Source organism: Planococcus citri, chromosome 3 (assembly GCF_950023065.1).
Source record: "Planococcus citri chromosome 3, ihPlaCitr1.1, whole genome shotgun sequence".
NCBI lineage: Eukaryota > Metazoa > Arthropoda > Insecta > Hemiptera > Pseudococcidae > Planococcus > Planococcus citri.
The window spans coordinates 28342207-28360474 of record NC_088679.1 but is presented as its reverse complement, the minus strand read 5'-3'; the positions used below and the strand labels follow the sequence as shown (position 1 = coordinate 28360474).

At 33.3% G+C, this 18268-nt stretch overlaps 1 protein-coding gene and 1 long non-coding RNA gene across 4 annotated transcripts in view; one reads left to right on the top strand and one right to left on the bottom strand.

Annotated features, from left to right (window-relative positions):
- The window catches only part of LOC135839603 (uncharacterized), a 241553-nt gene extending 224243 nt beyond the window's left edge, over positions 1 to 17310 (top strand). Inside the window, exon 21 of the long non-coding RNA XR_010557623.1 lies at positions 16946 to 17310. This is a non-coding gene — a long non-coding RNA (uncharacterized LOC135839603). The remainder of the gene's footprint in view (positions 1 to 16945) is intronic.
- Positions 2217 to 18250, bottom strand: LOC135839594 (coiled-coil domain-containing protein 170). 3 transcript variants are annotated; one of them, XM_065355687.1, is made up of 15 exons: positions 17951 to 18250; positions 17304 to 17399; positions 13348 to 13479; positions 12951 to 13235; positions 12700 to 12867; positions 12436 to 12580; positions 8447 to 8619; positions 8093 to 8293; positions 7748 to 7891; positions 7408 to 7485; positions 6316 to 6479; positions 6078 to 6186; positions 5875 to 5985; positions 3193 to 3318; positions 2217 to 2811 (listed from the first exon to the last, which is right to left on the bottom strand). In XM_065355687.1, the coding sequence occupies exons 1-15, from the start codon at positions 18029 to 18031 to the stop codon at positions 2509 to 2511; spliced, it is 2316 nt and encodes a 771-aa protein (XP_065211759.1). In that variant the 5' UTR covers positions 18032 to 18250; the 3' UTR covers positions 2217 to 2508. The 3 variants fall into 3 exon arrangements, with proteins under 3 accessions (XP_065211759.1, XP_065211761.1, XP_065211760.1); XM_065355689.1 differs by lacking the exon at positions 17951 to 18250 and adding an exon at positions 17758 to 17921; XM_065355688.1 differs by lacking the exon at positions 7408 to 7485 and having other exon boundaries at positions 17951 to 18233.
- Positions 18251 to 18268: the final 18 nt, after the last annotated feature.

The window sequence follows — 18268 nt, the reverse complement described above, 5'->3', positions numbered from 1 at the left end:
AACAATTTATCAAAAATTATCTGCCATTTACCAATAATAATTGGTAATTGACTAGAAAATTACCATCAGGCATCAATGCAGCAAAAATTCTATGTAATTTACCAAAAATTACCAGTAATTTACAAAAAAATGAAATTAACAATAATTGACTAAAAACGAAATTACCAGTAATTTACCAATAATGAAATTATCAGCATTTACCAAAAATGAAATTACCCGTAATTTACCAAAAATGCAACTACCAATAATTTGCCAAAAATGAAGTAACCAGTAATTTACCAAAAATGCAACTATGTACCAGTAATTTGCCAAACATGAAATTACAATAAAATTTACTAAAAATAAATTTTCCAGCAATTTACCAAAAATGAAATTACTTACTAACCTGTAATTTACCAAGAATAAAAGTATCAGTACTTTACAAAAAATAAAATTACCTGCAGTAATTTACCACTAATAAAATTACCAGAAATTTACCAAGAATGAAATGACCAGTAATTCACCAAAAATAAAATGATCATTAATTTACCAAAAATTACGAGTAATTTACCTAAAATTACTAGTATTTTACCAAAAATTACCAGTAATTCACCAAAAATTACCAGTAATTTACCAAAAATTACCAGTAATTTACCAAAAATTACCAGTAATTTACCAAAAATTACCAGTAATTTACCAAAAATTACCAGTAATTTACCAAAAATTACCGGTATTTTATCAAAAGTTAACAGTAATTTACCAAAATTTCCAGTAATTTATTACCAAGAATTACCATAATTACCTACGTAGATTTTTCGTTGTAAATTGTAATACAATTAGGAGCTCTGAAAGATTTTTTAAATAAGTGGGGGGGGCAGAGGGTGGTGTTGAATATTCCTGAACATCTTGGGGAAAAGATTGACGATTTTTCGTTTGAGATTTTTCTTAGCATTCGCCAAAGTTTGTTTTGTTTTTATTTCAAATATTGGACTACAAATGTAAAATTTGTTCAATTTTTCAATGTTTTACCAAAATTTTATATTGTTGATATTGTTTTTTCAGTTTAAAAACATTCTCCATCAGTTTTCCAATAATACATTTTTGAAATGTTTTACAATTTTTGAAATTTGGACGTGCCTTGTGCTTACTAAAAATTGAGCATTTCATCAGGAAATTGTACTAAAACACCGCAAACCGGTTATTCTTCCAAATTACAGTGCTCAAATTAGTTTCTGTGCCATCGGCGAGATTTTTAGAATCAATTTATTAAAAATTTGAAGTGCATGGAAAGTCAAATATACAATTAGATCATGTAAACGCTCTGATAATCTAAGTTTTTTTTTTAAATTTTCAACGTTTTGTTGATCGGTGACACCAATTCTGAAAATAGAAATTATTTATATTTTCAGAATTATTTTCAGAGTTGGTGTCTATGGTGTCTCCGATCAACAAAACGTTAAAAATTTGAGAAAGACATCATCAGAGCGTCAACACAACCAAATATGTTTGATTAAATTCAATTTGATTTGACAAATCGAGTTTGTCAAATATATATTTTGAACGTGTGTACCAGGCTTTAGGATGTCTGATTATTCCAATGAAAAAAATCACCCAAATTTTCTCTGAGAAATGATCTTCCGGGTATGACTTTCAAGTGTTCAAAAATTGATCAAGAAATCGATTTAAGTTCTAAAATTTTGATCAGAATGATTAATTTTTTAGTGTGATCTTTGCTCTCTCTGCAACATCCACCTCAAATGTTCTCTTTTCAAATATCGTCTTAGACCGTATCCTATTTTCGAGCCTATGAAAGTATGAATCCAATAGTCTTGTTCTTGTAGAGTTTTATTGAACGCGTTAACACATTTTATTTGTATTGTCGGTGTGATAACGAGCTCACAATATGACCCAAAGAGGTGTTTTTTTTTTTAGGAAGTAGATGTTTCGTTGTACCGTAGACGTATAGAGTATACTTCTCAAGCGAATCTCGTTTTATAAAAGCTAACGAAAGAACGGAATTAACTCATTTTAAATCACATCAATGTGCTAATTTTGTTACTCGAGATAATCGTTCTTGCGAGGAGGTATACAATGAATACTAATTGTCATTACGAATGCCTACACGTTTATATGGGATGAGAAAAAATGACAGGGGAGAATAGGTAGGTATCTGTAATGTGTAGTGTGAATTTTTTGTTACTTTTTCCGATTCAGAAAGAGAGGAAATAAACATTACGTTCCAAGAAGTATAAGTAACAATATAATATTAACAAAGTTACATAATAATCTAACATTTCAACTAGGTATATTTAAGTACCATAAATATTTAACGGACGAAATTTAAAGGAAATAAAAAGTGAACACTGCTTAACAACGACTCGTACGTAGGTATGTAATTTTGATTTGGACGACGCGACGTTAAAATACGTATCAATCTCTTTTATTCTGCTCGCAAATTGTTGTTTCATTTCGACGAGGATCACATCCTTCGAATGATTACGCGTGAAGATCGTTTCGGTTGATCTTGTCTCAGAAATTCTTAGTGGGTCTTTTATTGGATGCAGCATTTATACTAGCATCGACATCGTCCAAAAGAGCATCGTAGTATTTGGAATCATAGGTGAGATAACGATTGCCAACCGAATGATCTAACGTACCATATCGAGGACTGATGGCTCCGGCCATGGGTAAAGGATCATCGTACCTTTTGGTAACTAAAGTGTACTCTCGATGAGCGTTGATTAATTTAGATAGTTTGGAGACTATCTCGTAATCTGGACAAGTGCTGTCGAGTCCTAGTAAACTGACAACGGATCTGCGTAAATCTGAAAGCTGCGGAAAAAGAACCAACAAAAACGATGATGAGAATCTTATAACGTATGTACATAGTACCTACATCTATGTTTAATTGTTTCAAGTTCTATACTCTTGTACATTTGGTGTGAAATAAATAAATAAGTAGGTAGGTTAGGTATGTGTTTGTGCTATTAAATTAATGACTTTTTATTTTTTATTTCTTTCGTGAGCTTTAAGTAGGTATTAAATATATCAACGTAGTTTACGATTTTCATGCACGCGAAATGAGCGTTAATTCTTGGCAGATATCGAGGTTTATATTTCACGAATTACTCGTATATAGGTATATCGCAGTCTAAGGATAAGTGAGTAAATAAGATGATGAATATGAGGAAAAGCCCGATTAGACAATCGTACCATGTGCTCGGCTCGCTGGCATTCCGATAAACTTTGTTTTACGTTGATTAAATCTTCTTTTAGGAGTTTTATGGTGTGCTCGTTCATCGTTCTGTCTTGGTCGCCGGTTTCTGAGGTAATTCGTAGCTGTAAATTGACGAAACGAATGTATTTCGATACATTAGAGATGGGTTTTTGTGCGAGATGAGAGATCATTGTGAAATTGAGGATGGAAGAGTGGAAGGAGAATGAAGTTGGGGTGCTTGAATTTTGTTTATGGTATCAACAGGGTGTCTACAATAATCCTGCTTAATCTGCTTCCCCCCTTTTTTTTTGATTTTTGCTCATATGTCCTCTCATCTTTTGCACTATTTTTCTTTCCAGAATTGTAAAAAATAACTTTTTCCATTTTTTGAAAGTGTTTCTCTTTTTCCAGAATTTTGACTTTTTTTCAATTTTTCTAATTCTATTCGAAAAAGGAGAAACTTTGACCTGAAAAAACGTTGTCTTGAGCCAATTCTGACTCCACCTCTTTTCTCCCTCATGAAACATTTGAAAAAATTGCTCGCCTAAAAAAATCTCAATTTTTTGCCAGAATTGCAAAAAAATTGCATATTTTACCACGTTTTAATCCAACTTTGATTCATGTTCTTTCAAAATTTTCATTTTTTCCTCGTTATTTAAAAAAAATAAAAAATAAAAATTGAAAATGAATGAATTTTGAGCTTAAGAGTTTTTGGTTTGAGCAAATTTTGACACTATTTCTTCCTCCATCTTGAAATATTTGAAAAAATTCCCTGTTTTAAGAGTCCTGCTTTTTGCCATCAAGTATTGCAAAGAAGCCCTACTTCTTCCATTGTTTTTCTTTTTCAAATTTTCTTTAAGAGAGGAAAAAAATTTACCTAAAAAAAGTTCGACTTTAATCAATTTTGCCCTCCCCTTGCCCTTCCCCAATTGAAATCTTGAAAAAATGTCTTGCTAAAAATCCTGCTTCTTTCATTGTTTATTTCCCTTTCAAAAAAATTGATCTGAAAAAAATTTGACTTCAATCAATTTTGCTCTTCGCACTCCCCCCCCCCCGCCAATCGAAACCTTCAAGAAAAATTGACCTGAAGAATTTCTGACGAATAATTTTTTAACCTAAAACACTGAAAAAAAATTCCTGTTGTAAGTCCTGCTTTTTTGCCAAAATTGCTTGCCTTGTTGCCAAAATTTAACAGCAATTTAAGTCCTAATTTTTACATTTTTTCAATTAAATTGTTCATTTTTTGAATTTTTTCCCATTTTTCTTGGTCTTGAATAAATTTTGAATTGATCTTCTCCCCCTCTCACCATTCAAAAAAAGTTTGTACTTTGGAAGAATTTCCCGCCAAAAGTCGTGCTTTTTGTCCAGATTTTGCATTTTGTTTTGCTTCCTAGACACCTCGATCAAGTCAAATTGATTTTTTCTTCTCAAATAATGATATCTATGTCTGCGTATTTCATACACATACCCTTAAGACTGAAAATTTCTTACGTTTATTTTCGTTTCATATGAAAATATTTAAGTAATTGCGAAAATGATGGAAAAATTGCCAAACCAGATTCTTTTATAAAGAATCCGAAGCAGAAGAGATTATTGAAATGAGACTGAACGACTGAAAAAAAATCCATAATCATTTGAAAAATTCTCAACAATCATTTCAGAAAAGTCAGTTTTTAAAATTTTCAAAATTTGGTGCAAAAATGTTATAAATTTTGAAAAATAGTGGAAATTTAAAAAAATTGTCAAATAATATAGTAAAAGTTTGATTTTTTTTGATTTAAGGAAGTGCTTATTTTATAACAGGAAAAAAATATTTGAATTTAATTTCAAAAAATAAAATTTTCCGAAATTTTGATCGAGTTGTTGGACAAATTTTTTTGTGACAAATCAAAAAAGAAATCAGAGATTTGAACTTGTACAGCAATTACCCAAAAATACGTCATTAAACATTTGCATAATCCGTGTAATTGATTTTATTTAATTGAAGCATTTGTTTCCAAAACGCACTAAGTCCAAAAAAATATTAGAAATGGCCCAAAATGGCTGATTTTTGATATGTTGTAGCCAAGACCCTTAGGCACAACATACCAAAAAATCAGCCATTTTGGGCCGCAAATTTATGCTAGATGGTCTTGCAACCTCAGAATCTTTGAAAATGGACTTGGTGCAGTTTGGAAACATATGCTTCAATTGAAAACATGAAGATGATTTTCATAAAAATGAATAATAAAATTTACTGTACTTTGAAACCTGATCGAATCGAAAAAACTTCAGGTTTGAAAAAATAATTTGTGTAGAAAGAAATGATGGAAGTGCTATTTTTTCAAGAGCGAGGCAGTGAGAGGACAATTGCCTAGTTTAGGTCATTGGATGGTTCAGAAAATGATTGGGGCGGTTCTTAACAGAAACGTACCAAAACTTTTTCAAGTAGGCCACTTTTCATGTTTTTTTTTTTTTTTTTTTTTTTTATTGGACAACCAGAGCACGTTTCTGATGCTCTTTTTCCCATTTAAATGAAAAAAGATTTCAAAAAGAACAAAACTTCAAATTTTCCACATTTTTGCGAAATAATTTTTGCACACTTTGAGCAGTTTTTGATGATATTTGTCACCAAATATAGAAAGAAGTCCCATAAGGTAGGGGCAAACTGAACGTCTGCTGACTAAAAAATATCATACCTGCTCTTTCAAGGTAGTCAGTTTTTCGAGGTATCTTATCCTGAGTGTTTCGGATTCGGTTAAACGTTTTTGTAATTCTTCTATTTTTTGCCCTCGTTCAATCGACCTGGTCTGTAAAATCATCAGACAAACAAAATATTAAACCTATTTCAATCAATGCTAAGCCATGGTTTGAAGTATTGTAAACGTTGATCATCACCAACCTTAAATTCATCGGCTTCGTTCAACTGATTCCTCAAATCACGTGCTACAGCCCTGGCTTCGGTCAGCTGCAGTTGTAACTTATCGTTTTGTTTTTGTAGTTTTTTCACCCTATAACCAAATCACATAGTTTATTTTACAGAACGTGGTCGATACCTAGATCTACATGCATTAAATATGTACATGTAAAACAAGTCAACGAGTGCAAAATACATACGTATCTATCTATGTCTAAATTACCTAAGGTTAGCTTCTTCTTTTTCGGCTTCCAGAAGCGATCGTACTCGCGTATTTTCTTCTTGTAAATTAATCTTTTTACGTAATAAATCTAAATGCAGATCTCTTCGTTGTAATTGTTCCCTTAACGTTCTGATTCTCTTTTGAAGTTGATAAACAACCGCTGACTTACATAAAACAAACACACACACAGAAGAGTACATTAATTAGGTACTTATTGTTAGATCGAGATACAGGTTAGAGAAGAAGAGGAGCAGAGGGCAGAGGCATTTTTCGTTGAGCTTCATTTCTTCAATCGTATGATAGGTTGGCAAATATTCAACCAGTCAACTTTTCTTCAATTTTCAATGCATTATCCATTCCCATAATTGAAAATTAATTTCACGTTTTATTTTCCTTTTAAATGACATTTGCCCCTCCAATCCTCAAGGTAGACAACTTGTCCATCAGCAGTTGTTTCCATCGAATTTTTCAATTTGCTCGCTCACTCCTCAAACACTCTACGACTCTAGAGATAAGTGCACCTCTCTCTTGCCCTCCTGCACTTCAATCATGTTGGCAAATTTCATACCTGACTTTTCGTACTCGTATTACTCGTATATGATGAACGAACAGTAATAAACACTGTATACTAACCTTTCTAATTACACGTTTAGGTACTTTCATCATTTAGTAGTACCTACGTCGTAGTTATACGAGTCACTTAGAAGTATATTAATTAATACGGCGAAGTATTACAAAGTGGATTGAGTTGTGTCAGCTAAAAAAAAAGTCTAAGTTGAATGAAGTACCTACATAAATTACAGTAGACGAGTGGATAGCTACGTGAGCAAGAATGTATACGATTTCCTGTTCGAATAAGTATACGAGCATCAGAAATAAAATTCCTTTCAGTGTACAGATTTTCCACCATCGTCAACAAATTAGTGGAAAGGAGGTGTAGAGGGTATAGATACAATATAAAGGTATTCGCGATACGTTAAGAGTGCCGAGTAATAAGATAGGCACTTGGGAGTTCGAATAGGTATTTTCCCCCTTTCGACATGTGAACGATTTTTAAAATTGAAAATTACGTAGCTAGATAGGTATCCTTACGTCGCAGCAATGAGGGTCAATCGTTGTTTTTTCTCTTCGAAATCTGGTACTCGGTATATACGGGTAATAGTTTAATAGCTGCGATTACACATAAAAATCATATACTTAGTGTAGGTAACTCTCGTATGCAAACGAAATAATGTAATAAACTTGACAAACTCGTGTTAACACGAGTTTTAAATTTATTGGATGTACTATGGGCGAATACGTTGTCATGTTATTGAGACGAATTATGTGACCACCTATCGACCCTAAGTGTTTTTGTAAAAAATATTTCACATACGTACATACATAGATAAGACGATATGGGTTGTATAAAAAAGGGTAGGTAGGTAATTACTTTGTCGATGGTTTTTCCACTTTCGAGTTTTGCCAATTGTTCTGTACGTAAAAGTATGGATTCTGTATGAAGCTCGATTCCGACTTCTTTTGATATCTCGTCCATGTTTAAAATTCGTGATAAACGATCGAGAAATGTGACAAACTGCGAGAAAAGCGAAGATTAAAAAGAAGGTGTAAATTCTCGCGTATAAGTACGAGTAAGGTTCGTGGTCATTGTGAACTCGTTTGAGATTATTAATAGTAGTACGAGACTTACAAGTACATAATATGTACATCACATCTACATATGCATATTGCATATGGAAATGGAATACGAATAATTCGCAATCGCAATAATACGTACTATGACTTTATCACGTTTTAAATTTTCTTTAATAATTTCGCAAGACGTCAACTCCGATTCGGTTTTATGCAATCGTGTCTCGAGCAACGATTTTTCTTCTTCTAGCGATTTCAAACGTGCTTTTTCTTGTATCCTTAATTCGCTGTCATAAGTGCTTTGTTGCGATAAACATGTATATTTTGTTCTTAAATCTTCCAATTCCTGTAATTCGTAGGTACGAATAAGTAATGTAATGTGCTATAAGACGTGATTAATAAAGAGGGGAAAAAATAACTATAACGGATTTGATGAGGATAGAGGTGGGTAAATTTAGATATGCTGAGACGAATTTACTGTTGGATGAAGTTGACTTACTATTGTTTTTTCTTTAATGTCGTGGACGATTTGTTTAACCCGGTCTTTTATTGTGTGAATTTGAGGTTCGACGAAATGCGTCGGAGTACTGGTAATTATGGCGAGTGTTTCTAGTAAATGCGTCAGCTCGTTTTGCACTTCTTGGATTTTTTCTTCTTTTTTCTTCACGTCATCTGGAAGTAATGAAAATGAGATTTTAAGTGATTGGAGAGCATGGTTGGAGTGGAGTGTGATCGAGGTGTTGAGGAAAGGGTTGAGAGTTTTTGAAAAAAAAATAGAGAAGGAGGTAAGTAGAGCTTCAAAAAAAAAAAAAAAAAATTAAGTAAAAGAAAAGATTTTTTTGTGGCGTCGAAAACTGAATCAATTTTTATCACCTAAAAAGCTCGAAATTGTAATTTGAATTTCGATTCAATAACTTTTTATCAATTTCAGTTTTCAGAGTAGGGGTAAGAGACAGAGAGTAGGTAATCTTGAAAAACAGATAATCTGTTGATGGATAATTTTGTTCTGGCTACACCCACACTAGCCATATTACAGAAGTTTAACGTGTGATTGTATGAATGAGGGAGGTGGTCAATCTGTCTGGTTTCTTAAGGTCATTGACCCGTCTGTGTGGCTTCCCAAGGTTGTGTGTCTGATCGGCGTCTAACCCGTTGCAGTCATTGACCCGTCTGTTCAGTTTCTCAAAGTTGCCTGTCTTCTTGTGTGGCCTTCGAAGGTCATTCACCCGTCTGTGTGGCCTCTCAAGGTCGTCTGTCTCCCTATGTCTGGCTTCTTAAGGTGATTGACCCACCTGTATAGCCTAGCGAGGTTGTGTGTACTTGTCTTGCTTCCCAAGGTCATCTGTCAGTATGTCTGCCTCGCCTCTTAATATCATTTACCTTCCTGTTCATCCTCTAGAGGTTATCTGCATGCCTGTCTGGGCTCTCAAGGTCATTAACGCGTTTTCCTGGCTTACCAAGGTCGTCTCCCGCGCTGTATATCTGTCTGTCCGTTTGTTTGGCCTCCAAAGGTTAATGACCCAACCTTATGACCCCTCTTAAGGTCATTGACCCTCATGTCTAGTCTTTGCAAGGTTGTCTGCGTGTATGTCTGGATTCTCAAGGTCATTTGTCGGTATGTATTCTTTCTTAAGGTCATTAACCCATCTGTTCTGCCTCTCAAGGTCGTATGTCTTTTTGTGTGTCCTCCCAAGGTTATTGACCCGGCTGTATAACCTCCATTAAGGTCATTGACCCTCATGTCTACCCTTGCTAATGTTGTCTGGGTGTACGAGTATGTCTGGCTTCTCAAGGTCGTCTGTCGGTCTGTCTGCTCTTTTAATGTCATTGACCCTTCTGTCCAGCTTATCAAGGTTGTATGACCTTTTACGTGATCTCGAAAGGTTATTGACCCGGCCGTATAACCTCTCTTAAGGTCATTGACCCCATTATCTAGCCTTGTAATGTTCTCTGCGAGTCTGTCTAGCTTCCCGAAATTGTCTGTCGGGTCTCTCAAGGTCATTGACCCATCTGTCCAGCTTCTTAAGGTCATTCACCCGTCTGTCTAGGTTTTTATAAGGTTAATCTGTCTGGTCTATAAAGATCGTTGACCCGGTTGTCTGGACTCCCAAAGTCACTGACTTACGTGTTTAGCCTTCCAAAATCGTCTACCCGCCTGTTCGCTGATTTTGCAGGTTTTTTTTCGTTTTTTAAAAAATGGGATGAGGTTGCTGATTTTGATTGCATAGGAAGGGCTATCGTTTCCTCAGCACTTCCAAAGTTTTTTTTTATCATAAAAGAGGGGTGAAAAGGGTTGCTCTAACGTCCAGATTGGGTGCTCTATCTTGCTTTGACGATGGTCTGTCCCTTCAACCCCCCCCCCCTTCTGAAACTTGTAGGGCCGGCGAAATCTATCTTAGGAATTTACAGGAAAATGGGAGAGTATTACAAGAGAAGATGTGCACTGTGCAGCTTTAATTTCATAGGGAAAATTGAATATTTGAAAAAAGCATGTTCTGAAACTTGATTGCTTTTTCGAATTTTGAAAAAAATGTTAAATGACAAAGTGGTGAATATCAGTTTCTGGCTTAATCTATCTCGCAAAATCAAATTTTACAATCGATCTGGAGCCTCCAGCTAGATTTTGTTACCTATAGATCTATTTCTTCTTTTTTCTCTATGATGTGGAAATTGGTTTATTTCTGCTCACGTTTCTGACGCTCAGCCCAAAAAAAGTTATCATCATTTTAACGTTTTTCAACTTTCAATAATCCTTTGTTTTTCGTTTAGTAATTTTTTGAATTTTTCTTCGAGATTAATTGATTTTGAGCTCACGATTTTTTCACATTTTTTTGGGGAGGGGGGCGTAGGGGGGATTTTTTGAATTAGATTGATGATTCAACAAATTAGTTTGCTTGAGAAAATCAACAAAAAAAATGATAATTTCAGTAGGTCTCAAAATCAGAAACTTCTGTTTTGGTGCCTCTCCCTTATGAGAATAAATTTATATACTATACAGATTCAAAAATGTAAGAAAGTCAGCCGGCTTAAAACTGCGAATAATTGATATGAAAGGTCAAAAATTCAAAATGAATTTTAGTTTTGTATTTAAATTCGAATAGAATTTTGATTTCAAGTCAGGTAACCTATAAATATGATTTATGAATCAAAAATTCACCAAAAATGGAAAAGTGAGGAGGTGATTTGCAAAACGCAACATTTTTCAAAATTTTGGAAAACTGCAAAAAACTGTCACTCAAATTTGGGTGGGGGGATTTTGCCCAATGGGGCCTCATATGAAAGGGTTGGACCCTAGGAATTGGTTTCTGACATTTATGTTTATGTATGTATTTCAGAAGTAGACAAAATAGTTGAATGGAAAAAAAATTGAAATTTGAAATTTTTTTCGATAATTTTGGCTTTTAGTACTAGTAACATGGTTTTGTTGGCTAAAAAATGTGTAAAATGATGGTAGAATGTCGTTTCGGTTCATATGACTTAGTTAACTCAGTGTTGCCATCATGAAACACGTCAAGAACGTCAAAAAATGCGTAATTGTTGAATTTTGAAGCGAATTACCCTGTATTTGTTGCGTTCTGACGTGAATTGATTTCTTTTATTGAAGATTAGAGGTACTTAATGTGGTCCTAGAGTTCTGGGGTTGGCACCATTGAATTCCCCGTTGAATTTCCTATAAGAAAGTGATGCTAATTCGAAAACGAAAAAAATGCAATTGTTGCGTTTTGCAAATCACCTCCTCAAGTGAGATTCAGCTTTCAAAATTTTGCGTGATGGTGTATTTTTAGATGTTTTTTTGATTTTCTTTTACATACTCAATCTAACAAATTTTCTGTTTCCTAAATTTTTGAAATTATTCAAAATTTTTGGAAATTTATCACCAACCTACATGTGAAATAAAGACGAAAATTTCAAACCAATACCAACCTAACGAATACTTTCAGTTTTATACAGCATGGAGACGAATAGCGACAATCGACCCCTCCCCCTCCTCCTTCCCTCCCATACCATTTATCCAAGTACGAGATTTATTGCGAAACTAATTCATCGCATTTACGTACGTCTACTCTACATGTTACAAATGTTAATGGCTTTACAACTACACTACATGTATAAACACTTTTCTCGCATACGTTATCTTAATAAAGGTAATTCCTCTGCTGCGGAATCATCGTCTACAATGATATAGTGGTACCTCTGTCCTGTTGCCTCGATTCGGTGTTTGATATAACGAAATTTACGTGCGTATATTATATATATACTCATGTGTAGAAGAATTCGCCAAAGTATGTCATCGCGTCGATTTCGATGTGAAAACTGGTTCAAAAACGTTAAAATTTGCGCGACATTTATGACGCAATGAAATTACACCGTATTTTTTTTCCTTTAACAGTTGGTTTTGTAGTGTACATACGACATTATACGTGCATATAGGTACCTATACGAGTAGCATATGTGATGATAAACGACCTAGCAATTGGTTGAATTTACTTTTCAACGAGTCGATGGCTGTTTCTTGAGATGAAATATCGGTAGTGGCATTGTTCAGAGTTCTGGTCATTATCTGTAGTTTATCTTTCAACTCGGATAGCTCTCTTTCGAGTACTCTTTGCTTGGTTTCCAATGCTTCTTTATCCTGCGATCATATATGGGAGAACGTGAAGGCGCCCCGTGAGAAATTGTTAAGTATCGTGGACATCGTCGTCGCACTCGCAGTGCGTAAAATTATAACGATAGCGCGAGAAATCGAATCACCTGTTTTAATCTATCGATTTCTATGATATACGTTGTCGTTTGTCTTTTCAAGCTTTCCCGTTCGGAGATAGTTTTTTCCAATTGTTCCCTGCAATTACGAAGTTCCATTTCGACGGTGGTCAGATTATCGGTCAAACTGAAGGTTTTCGTTCTTAACATGGAGACGTCCTGTAAACAGGTGTGAGAAAATGATTATAGAAAATTAATTAAAAATTGCAGGGCAAATATTGTACCTAGATGTAGGTACCTACTTGAATTAGATCGGAAGCCTTATGAGAGACGGTTTCAACGGCAGTAAATTCTGTTGGTTCAGCGCCCAAAGCGGTAGCTAAACGCTTAACAACATCAATCATGTTCCTCTGCGTGTACTTTTTATTCTGTTCTTCGGAGCTACGCTCCATATCGAGGTGATTAATTTTCATCTCCATTTCTTTGATTTTTTCATTTTGGTAACGATTCTCTCGAGTTAGCGTTTCCACCGACATTTCCGTACGCGTTAGGGCATTGTTTAAGGTACGCTCTCGTTCTTCCAATTCCTGTATGGAGATTACGAGGAGTAAGAACATAGTAGGTCGGAGGTACTCGACTATGAATGGTATTTGTGTATTTTCGACGAGGATGTGTACGAGAGTCGAGAATATTGCTTACTTGAACTCGATTACGTAAACTGGTGATGATGGAATTTTGTCGAGCTGCTTGCTCTTTCAGCTGCTCTGTTTCTGTTTGAAGTTCGAGGACGCGTTGTTCGCGCGATTTCAGTTGGGTTTGCACGTCTGAAAGCTGTCCAAATGAAGAATCGGGTTAAATGTGGGAAAAATTATGAGCTTTGGTCACGAATTCACGAGTAAGAAAGGTTTTAAAATCGAAGATGAAAATATTCCTGAGATTGCTGTTGAAATTAAAATTAGTCAGATGGATCAATTCAGCTACCATTTTTGAAAATAAGTTGATTGCTAAAAAAAAACAGTTCTGTTGAAGAAATTTTGCTATTGTTTACTGCATTTCCGAAATATTTTATCAAATTACCTACTTACGTAATTTTTCATCAAATTTTATCAATGTCTTATGTAAATTTTGCTAGATTTCAATTTTTACTAAAATTTCATTAATTTTTACCTACCTTTTTTGTAATTTTTATGCAGATGCTACAAGTTTTTTTGATTTTTTACACAAAATTTTTCAAAATTTCTTTCCATTTTTATAACATTTGATGAATATTTTATTGTAATTTTAACGCGTGTTTTTTGAGATCTTGATCAAATTTCGCTATGATTTTTTATCCTACTTGGTAATATTTGATCCACTTTTCACAATTTTTAACAACTTTTTCGTTGAGTACTTCGGGTGTAACTTTTTAGTAATTTTTTTACTGCTGAAAATTTCCAAATTTATTATTTTGTTTTTAAATAGAGTTCCGAAATTTTGAATTTTTTTTACAGAACTCATTTACTCGATGATGCTTAGTTGACTGCAAAACTGGAAACTATTTTTGATCATCCTTTTTACGAAAAAAATTTTGCCTTTTTTTATATCAACATTTCAAATTAAATGAACATATTCATCAATATTTTGAATGATGGATATTTGGATACTTAACTACATTTTCAAAATTAGCTTTTTTTGAAGGTTGTTTTCTGGAGACATTTTAAGAAAATCAGAAATTTTACTGTAATGTTTATTCTAAATTCATAAATTTTTAGAAAATGATTTTTGTTAAATTTCAATTTTTATTTAAAATAAAAACTCTCTAGGATAGTCTACAGTTGGACCAGAAAAAAAGTAAAAAAGTGTTCAGTCAGCTGGTATTTTTGCCCAAAAAATGCAGCGAGCGTTTTATGGGTTTAAAATTTCAGAAAAAATGTTGGGCAAATTTAGCACAGAATAGTCTTGCGGGCGTCATCAAGTCGAGGCCTTGAAGAAATGTATATCCGTACCATAAAAGAGCTGATATCACGTCTATTATTGAATCAAAGTTTGCGAATAAATCGCTGAGCTGGCACAATTGGGTGCAGTAAAATTTCTAAGTGCATGATCCTCTTCAATTTTGAGTAAAAATAAACCGTTGTGAACTTATCTAAAAGTGACCTTGCAACCTATCAAAATGAGTTAAAATGATCCAAAGAATTCAAATATTTTCACAAAAATGTTTTTTGAGTACCTATTTTTGAAGAATTTTAAGCCCAAAACTGGGTCATGATCATTTTTGGAATTTTTGAAAAAGTGCCATGCAACTTATCAAAATGGGTTAAAATTTTCCAAAAAATTCAATTATTTTAACAAAAATGTTTTTTGAGTATTTTTAAAGAATTTTAAGCCCAAAACTGGGTTATGATCATTTTTAGAATTTTTGAAAAAGTGCCATGCAACTTATCAAAATGGGCTAAAATTTTCCAAAAAATTCAAATATTTTGACAAAAAATCTTTTTTGAGCATTTTTCAAGAATTTTAAGCCTGAAACTGAGTCATGATCATTTTTGGGATTTTTAGAAAAATGTCATGTGACCTATCAAAATGAGTTAAAATTTTCCAAAAAATTCAATTATTTTGACAAAAATGTTTTTTGAGTATTTTTGAAGAATTTTAAGCCCAAAACTGGGTTATGATCATTTTTAGAATTTTTGAAAAAGTGCCATGCAACTTATCAAAATGGGCTAAAATTTTCCAAAAAATTCAAATATTTTGACAAAAAATCTTTTTTGAGCATTTTTCAAGAATTTTAAGCCCAAAACTGAGTCATGATCATTTTTGGGATTTTTAGAAAAGTGTCATGTAACCTATCAAAATGGGTTAAAATTTTCCAAAAAATTCAAATTTTTTGACAAAAATGTTTTTTGAGAATTTTTGAAGAATTTTCAAGCCCAAAACTGGTTCATGATTTTTGAGATTTTTGAAAAAGTGTCACGTTAATTAAAATGGGTTAAAATTTTCCAAAAATTCAAATGTTTCAACGAAAATGTTTTTTGAGCATTTTTGAAGAATTTTGAGCCCAAAATTGCAGGGTCATAATTTTAGGGATTTTTGAAAAAGTGTCATGCGACCTATCAAAATGGGTTAAAATTTTCCAAATAATTCAAATATTTTGACAAACATGTTTTTTGAGTATTTTTGAAGAATTTTAAGCCCAAAACTGGGTCATCTTCTTAGGTATTTTTGAAAAGGTATCATAGAGATCGAAAAATCCATCGAAATGCATTAAAATTTCGGAAAAAATTCAAATATTTTGACGAAAATGTTTTTTGAACCTTTTTCTGAAACTTTTTGAGTACAAATGGGTCGTGGGTTTTTGGGATTTTTGAAAAAATATCCTGCAATTTATCAAAATGATTGAAAAACTTTGCGAAAAATTCATTAATGTTTTGACAAATCTTTTTCGAGTATTTTTGAAGAAATTTTAACCTAAGAAATTGGATCACGGTTGTTGGGATTTCTAAAGAAGCTTCATGCAATGCATCAAAATGGGTTAAAACTTCTCAAAAAATTCAAATATTTGACGAAAATGTTTTTTGAGCATTTTTTGAAGCATTTCGAGTCTGAGACTAGGTCACGATTTTTGAGATTGTTGAAAAAAAGTGTCACGCAATGCATCAAAATAGCTGAAATTCCGCGAAAAATTGAAATATTCTGGTTAAATCTGTTTTTGAGCATTTTTGTGAAATTTTGAGCCCAAAAAATTGGATCAAAATTTTCGGGATCTCGGAAAAAGTGTCATGCTATCGTAATCTATCAAAATAGCTTAAAACTTCGCGAGAAATTGAAAATATTTTGACAAAAACGTTTTTTAGCATTTTTGAAAAAAATTCATGGGATTTATTAAAATGGGTTGAAATATCGGCAGAAAACCTGAAATTTCTATCGAAACTTTTTTTGAGCCCTTTTGAAGAATTTTGAGCCATTCTTCGAAAATTGTAACCCATTTTGATTGGTTAAATATCACTTTTTCAGACATGCAGAAAATCATGACTCATGTTTGGGCTTAAAATTCTTGAAAAGTGCTCAAGAAAAAATTTGATGAAAATTTTTGATTTTCTATCGAAATTTTCATTTAAGTACTCGTATTTTGAGAAGTCACAAGATAATGTTTCAAAAATACCAAAAGTCATGATCCAATTTTCTGGGCTCAAAATTCTCCAAAAATACTCAAAAAACATTTCCCTTATACATAATTTGAATAATCCTTTGAAAAATGTACAATTTTTTTTTTTTTCAAATCATGAACAATTTTTAAAATGCTATAATTTTCTCACAGAAGCATCGAAGACACAACGATTTATCCATCAACGTAACACGTTATTAACCCCTTCGAAAACACAATCCGCAACTTATCCTACATTACTCGCAGCTTCCACTACATACATCCTGGCTATGGCAAGACGGGCGTTCAAGGGGCAACGACAACATCAACTCTGGCCATGCCATATCGAAGGTGAATTGAACATCTTATTCTCAACGTGTAATAGTTTTGCGTAACTTTTACTCATTTACAACTTGTTTACCATTTAAATAAACACCGTTTAAATTATTACTCGATAGACGTTTTGAAGAATTTACTTAACGTACAAGTACAAAGATAGGTGCACATATAACAGTATAAGAATGTTTTTTACCTCATTTAGTAAACGATCTCTTTTATACTGTAATGCTGCTAATTCACTTCGAAGGCTCGTGGTGACGTCGTGTATTCTTAAATCTTCGTTCGACATCTTGAAATTAGAGTAAAATAAATTACAGAATAACGTACGTATTAAGTAATAGCAGCTAGGAGATTATGTGTAAGTCATTCTAATTAGGTGGGTGCTGAGGAAAGAGAAAGAAGGAAAGACTGTGCTAATGTGTACTAAGACATACTGCTGATGTGCTCGATGAAGTAATTTATTTAGATATACTCGAATATTATACCGAATGGATTTATTTTAATAATTTTTCGTTCCAGAATGAAAATCGATATTGTATTCTAATTCGTATCGATTGTATTATGTAATTTATGGTTTAATAAAAAATGGAATAAGAATAAGAAAATCTAACGAAATAATGGATAACCTATAATCGGCCATATCTTACCTCGGATTTATATTTTTATCTATTCGACTTATAGGTAGAGGTATATTTTATGCACACTGGCGTCAAAATACGTCACGGAGAAAAATCTACCTGTACATTGATAACCACCTTGTTGTTGGTAAAACGTCAACCAGAAGCCTGAAAAAAAAATACAACGCGACTAAATAAAACGATTACGTAAACGTGCATTTACCTTTGTCGAGGAGGACGTATCGGTACAAAGTATTTTAAAAATTCTCCAATCGTTTTCCGTATCGGTATGAGTGGAAATCATTTCGCATCCGTATGACAGACGGTGGACGTTTTTAGCGCGTAAAATATTTTCATTGTTGTTGATTCAGATAGGTTGCTAAGTTATTCGATGTGTGGCGGGAATTTGTGTATACTTTTCTCATCGATTACCGCAGCTCGGAGCGCAGTAAACATGCAACTTGGCGATACACGCTTTTGGCCTAATTTTCTATACCTACTCGTGTTGAACTTGATTGCAAAATTGTATTCTTGTATAAAA

Coding starts and splice junctions, on each gene's coding strand:
- LOC135839594 (XM_065355687.1), bottom strand. CDS start 18,031: ATGATTTCCACTCATACCGATACGGAAAACGATTGGAGAATTTTTAAA. Junction 13,236..13,347: donor GTTTACGTAATCGAGTTCAA/GTAAGCAATATT, acceptor ATCTCCATACAG/GAATTGGAAGAACGAGAGCG. Junction 7,892..8,092: donor TAAAACGTGATAAAGTCATA/GTACGTATTATT, acceptor CTTTTCTCGCAG/TTTGTCACATTTCTCGATCG.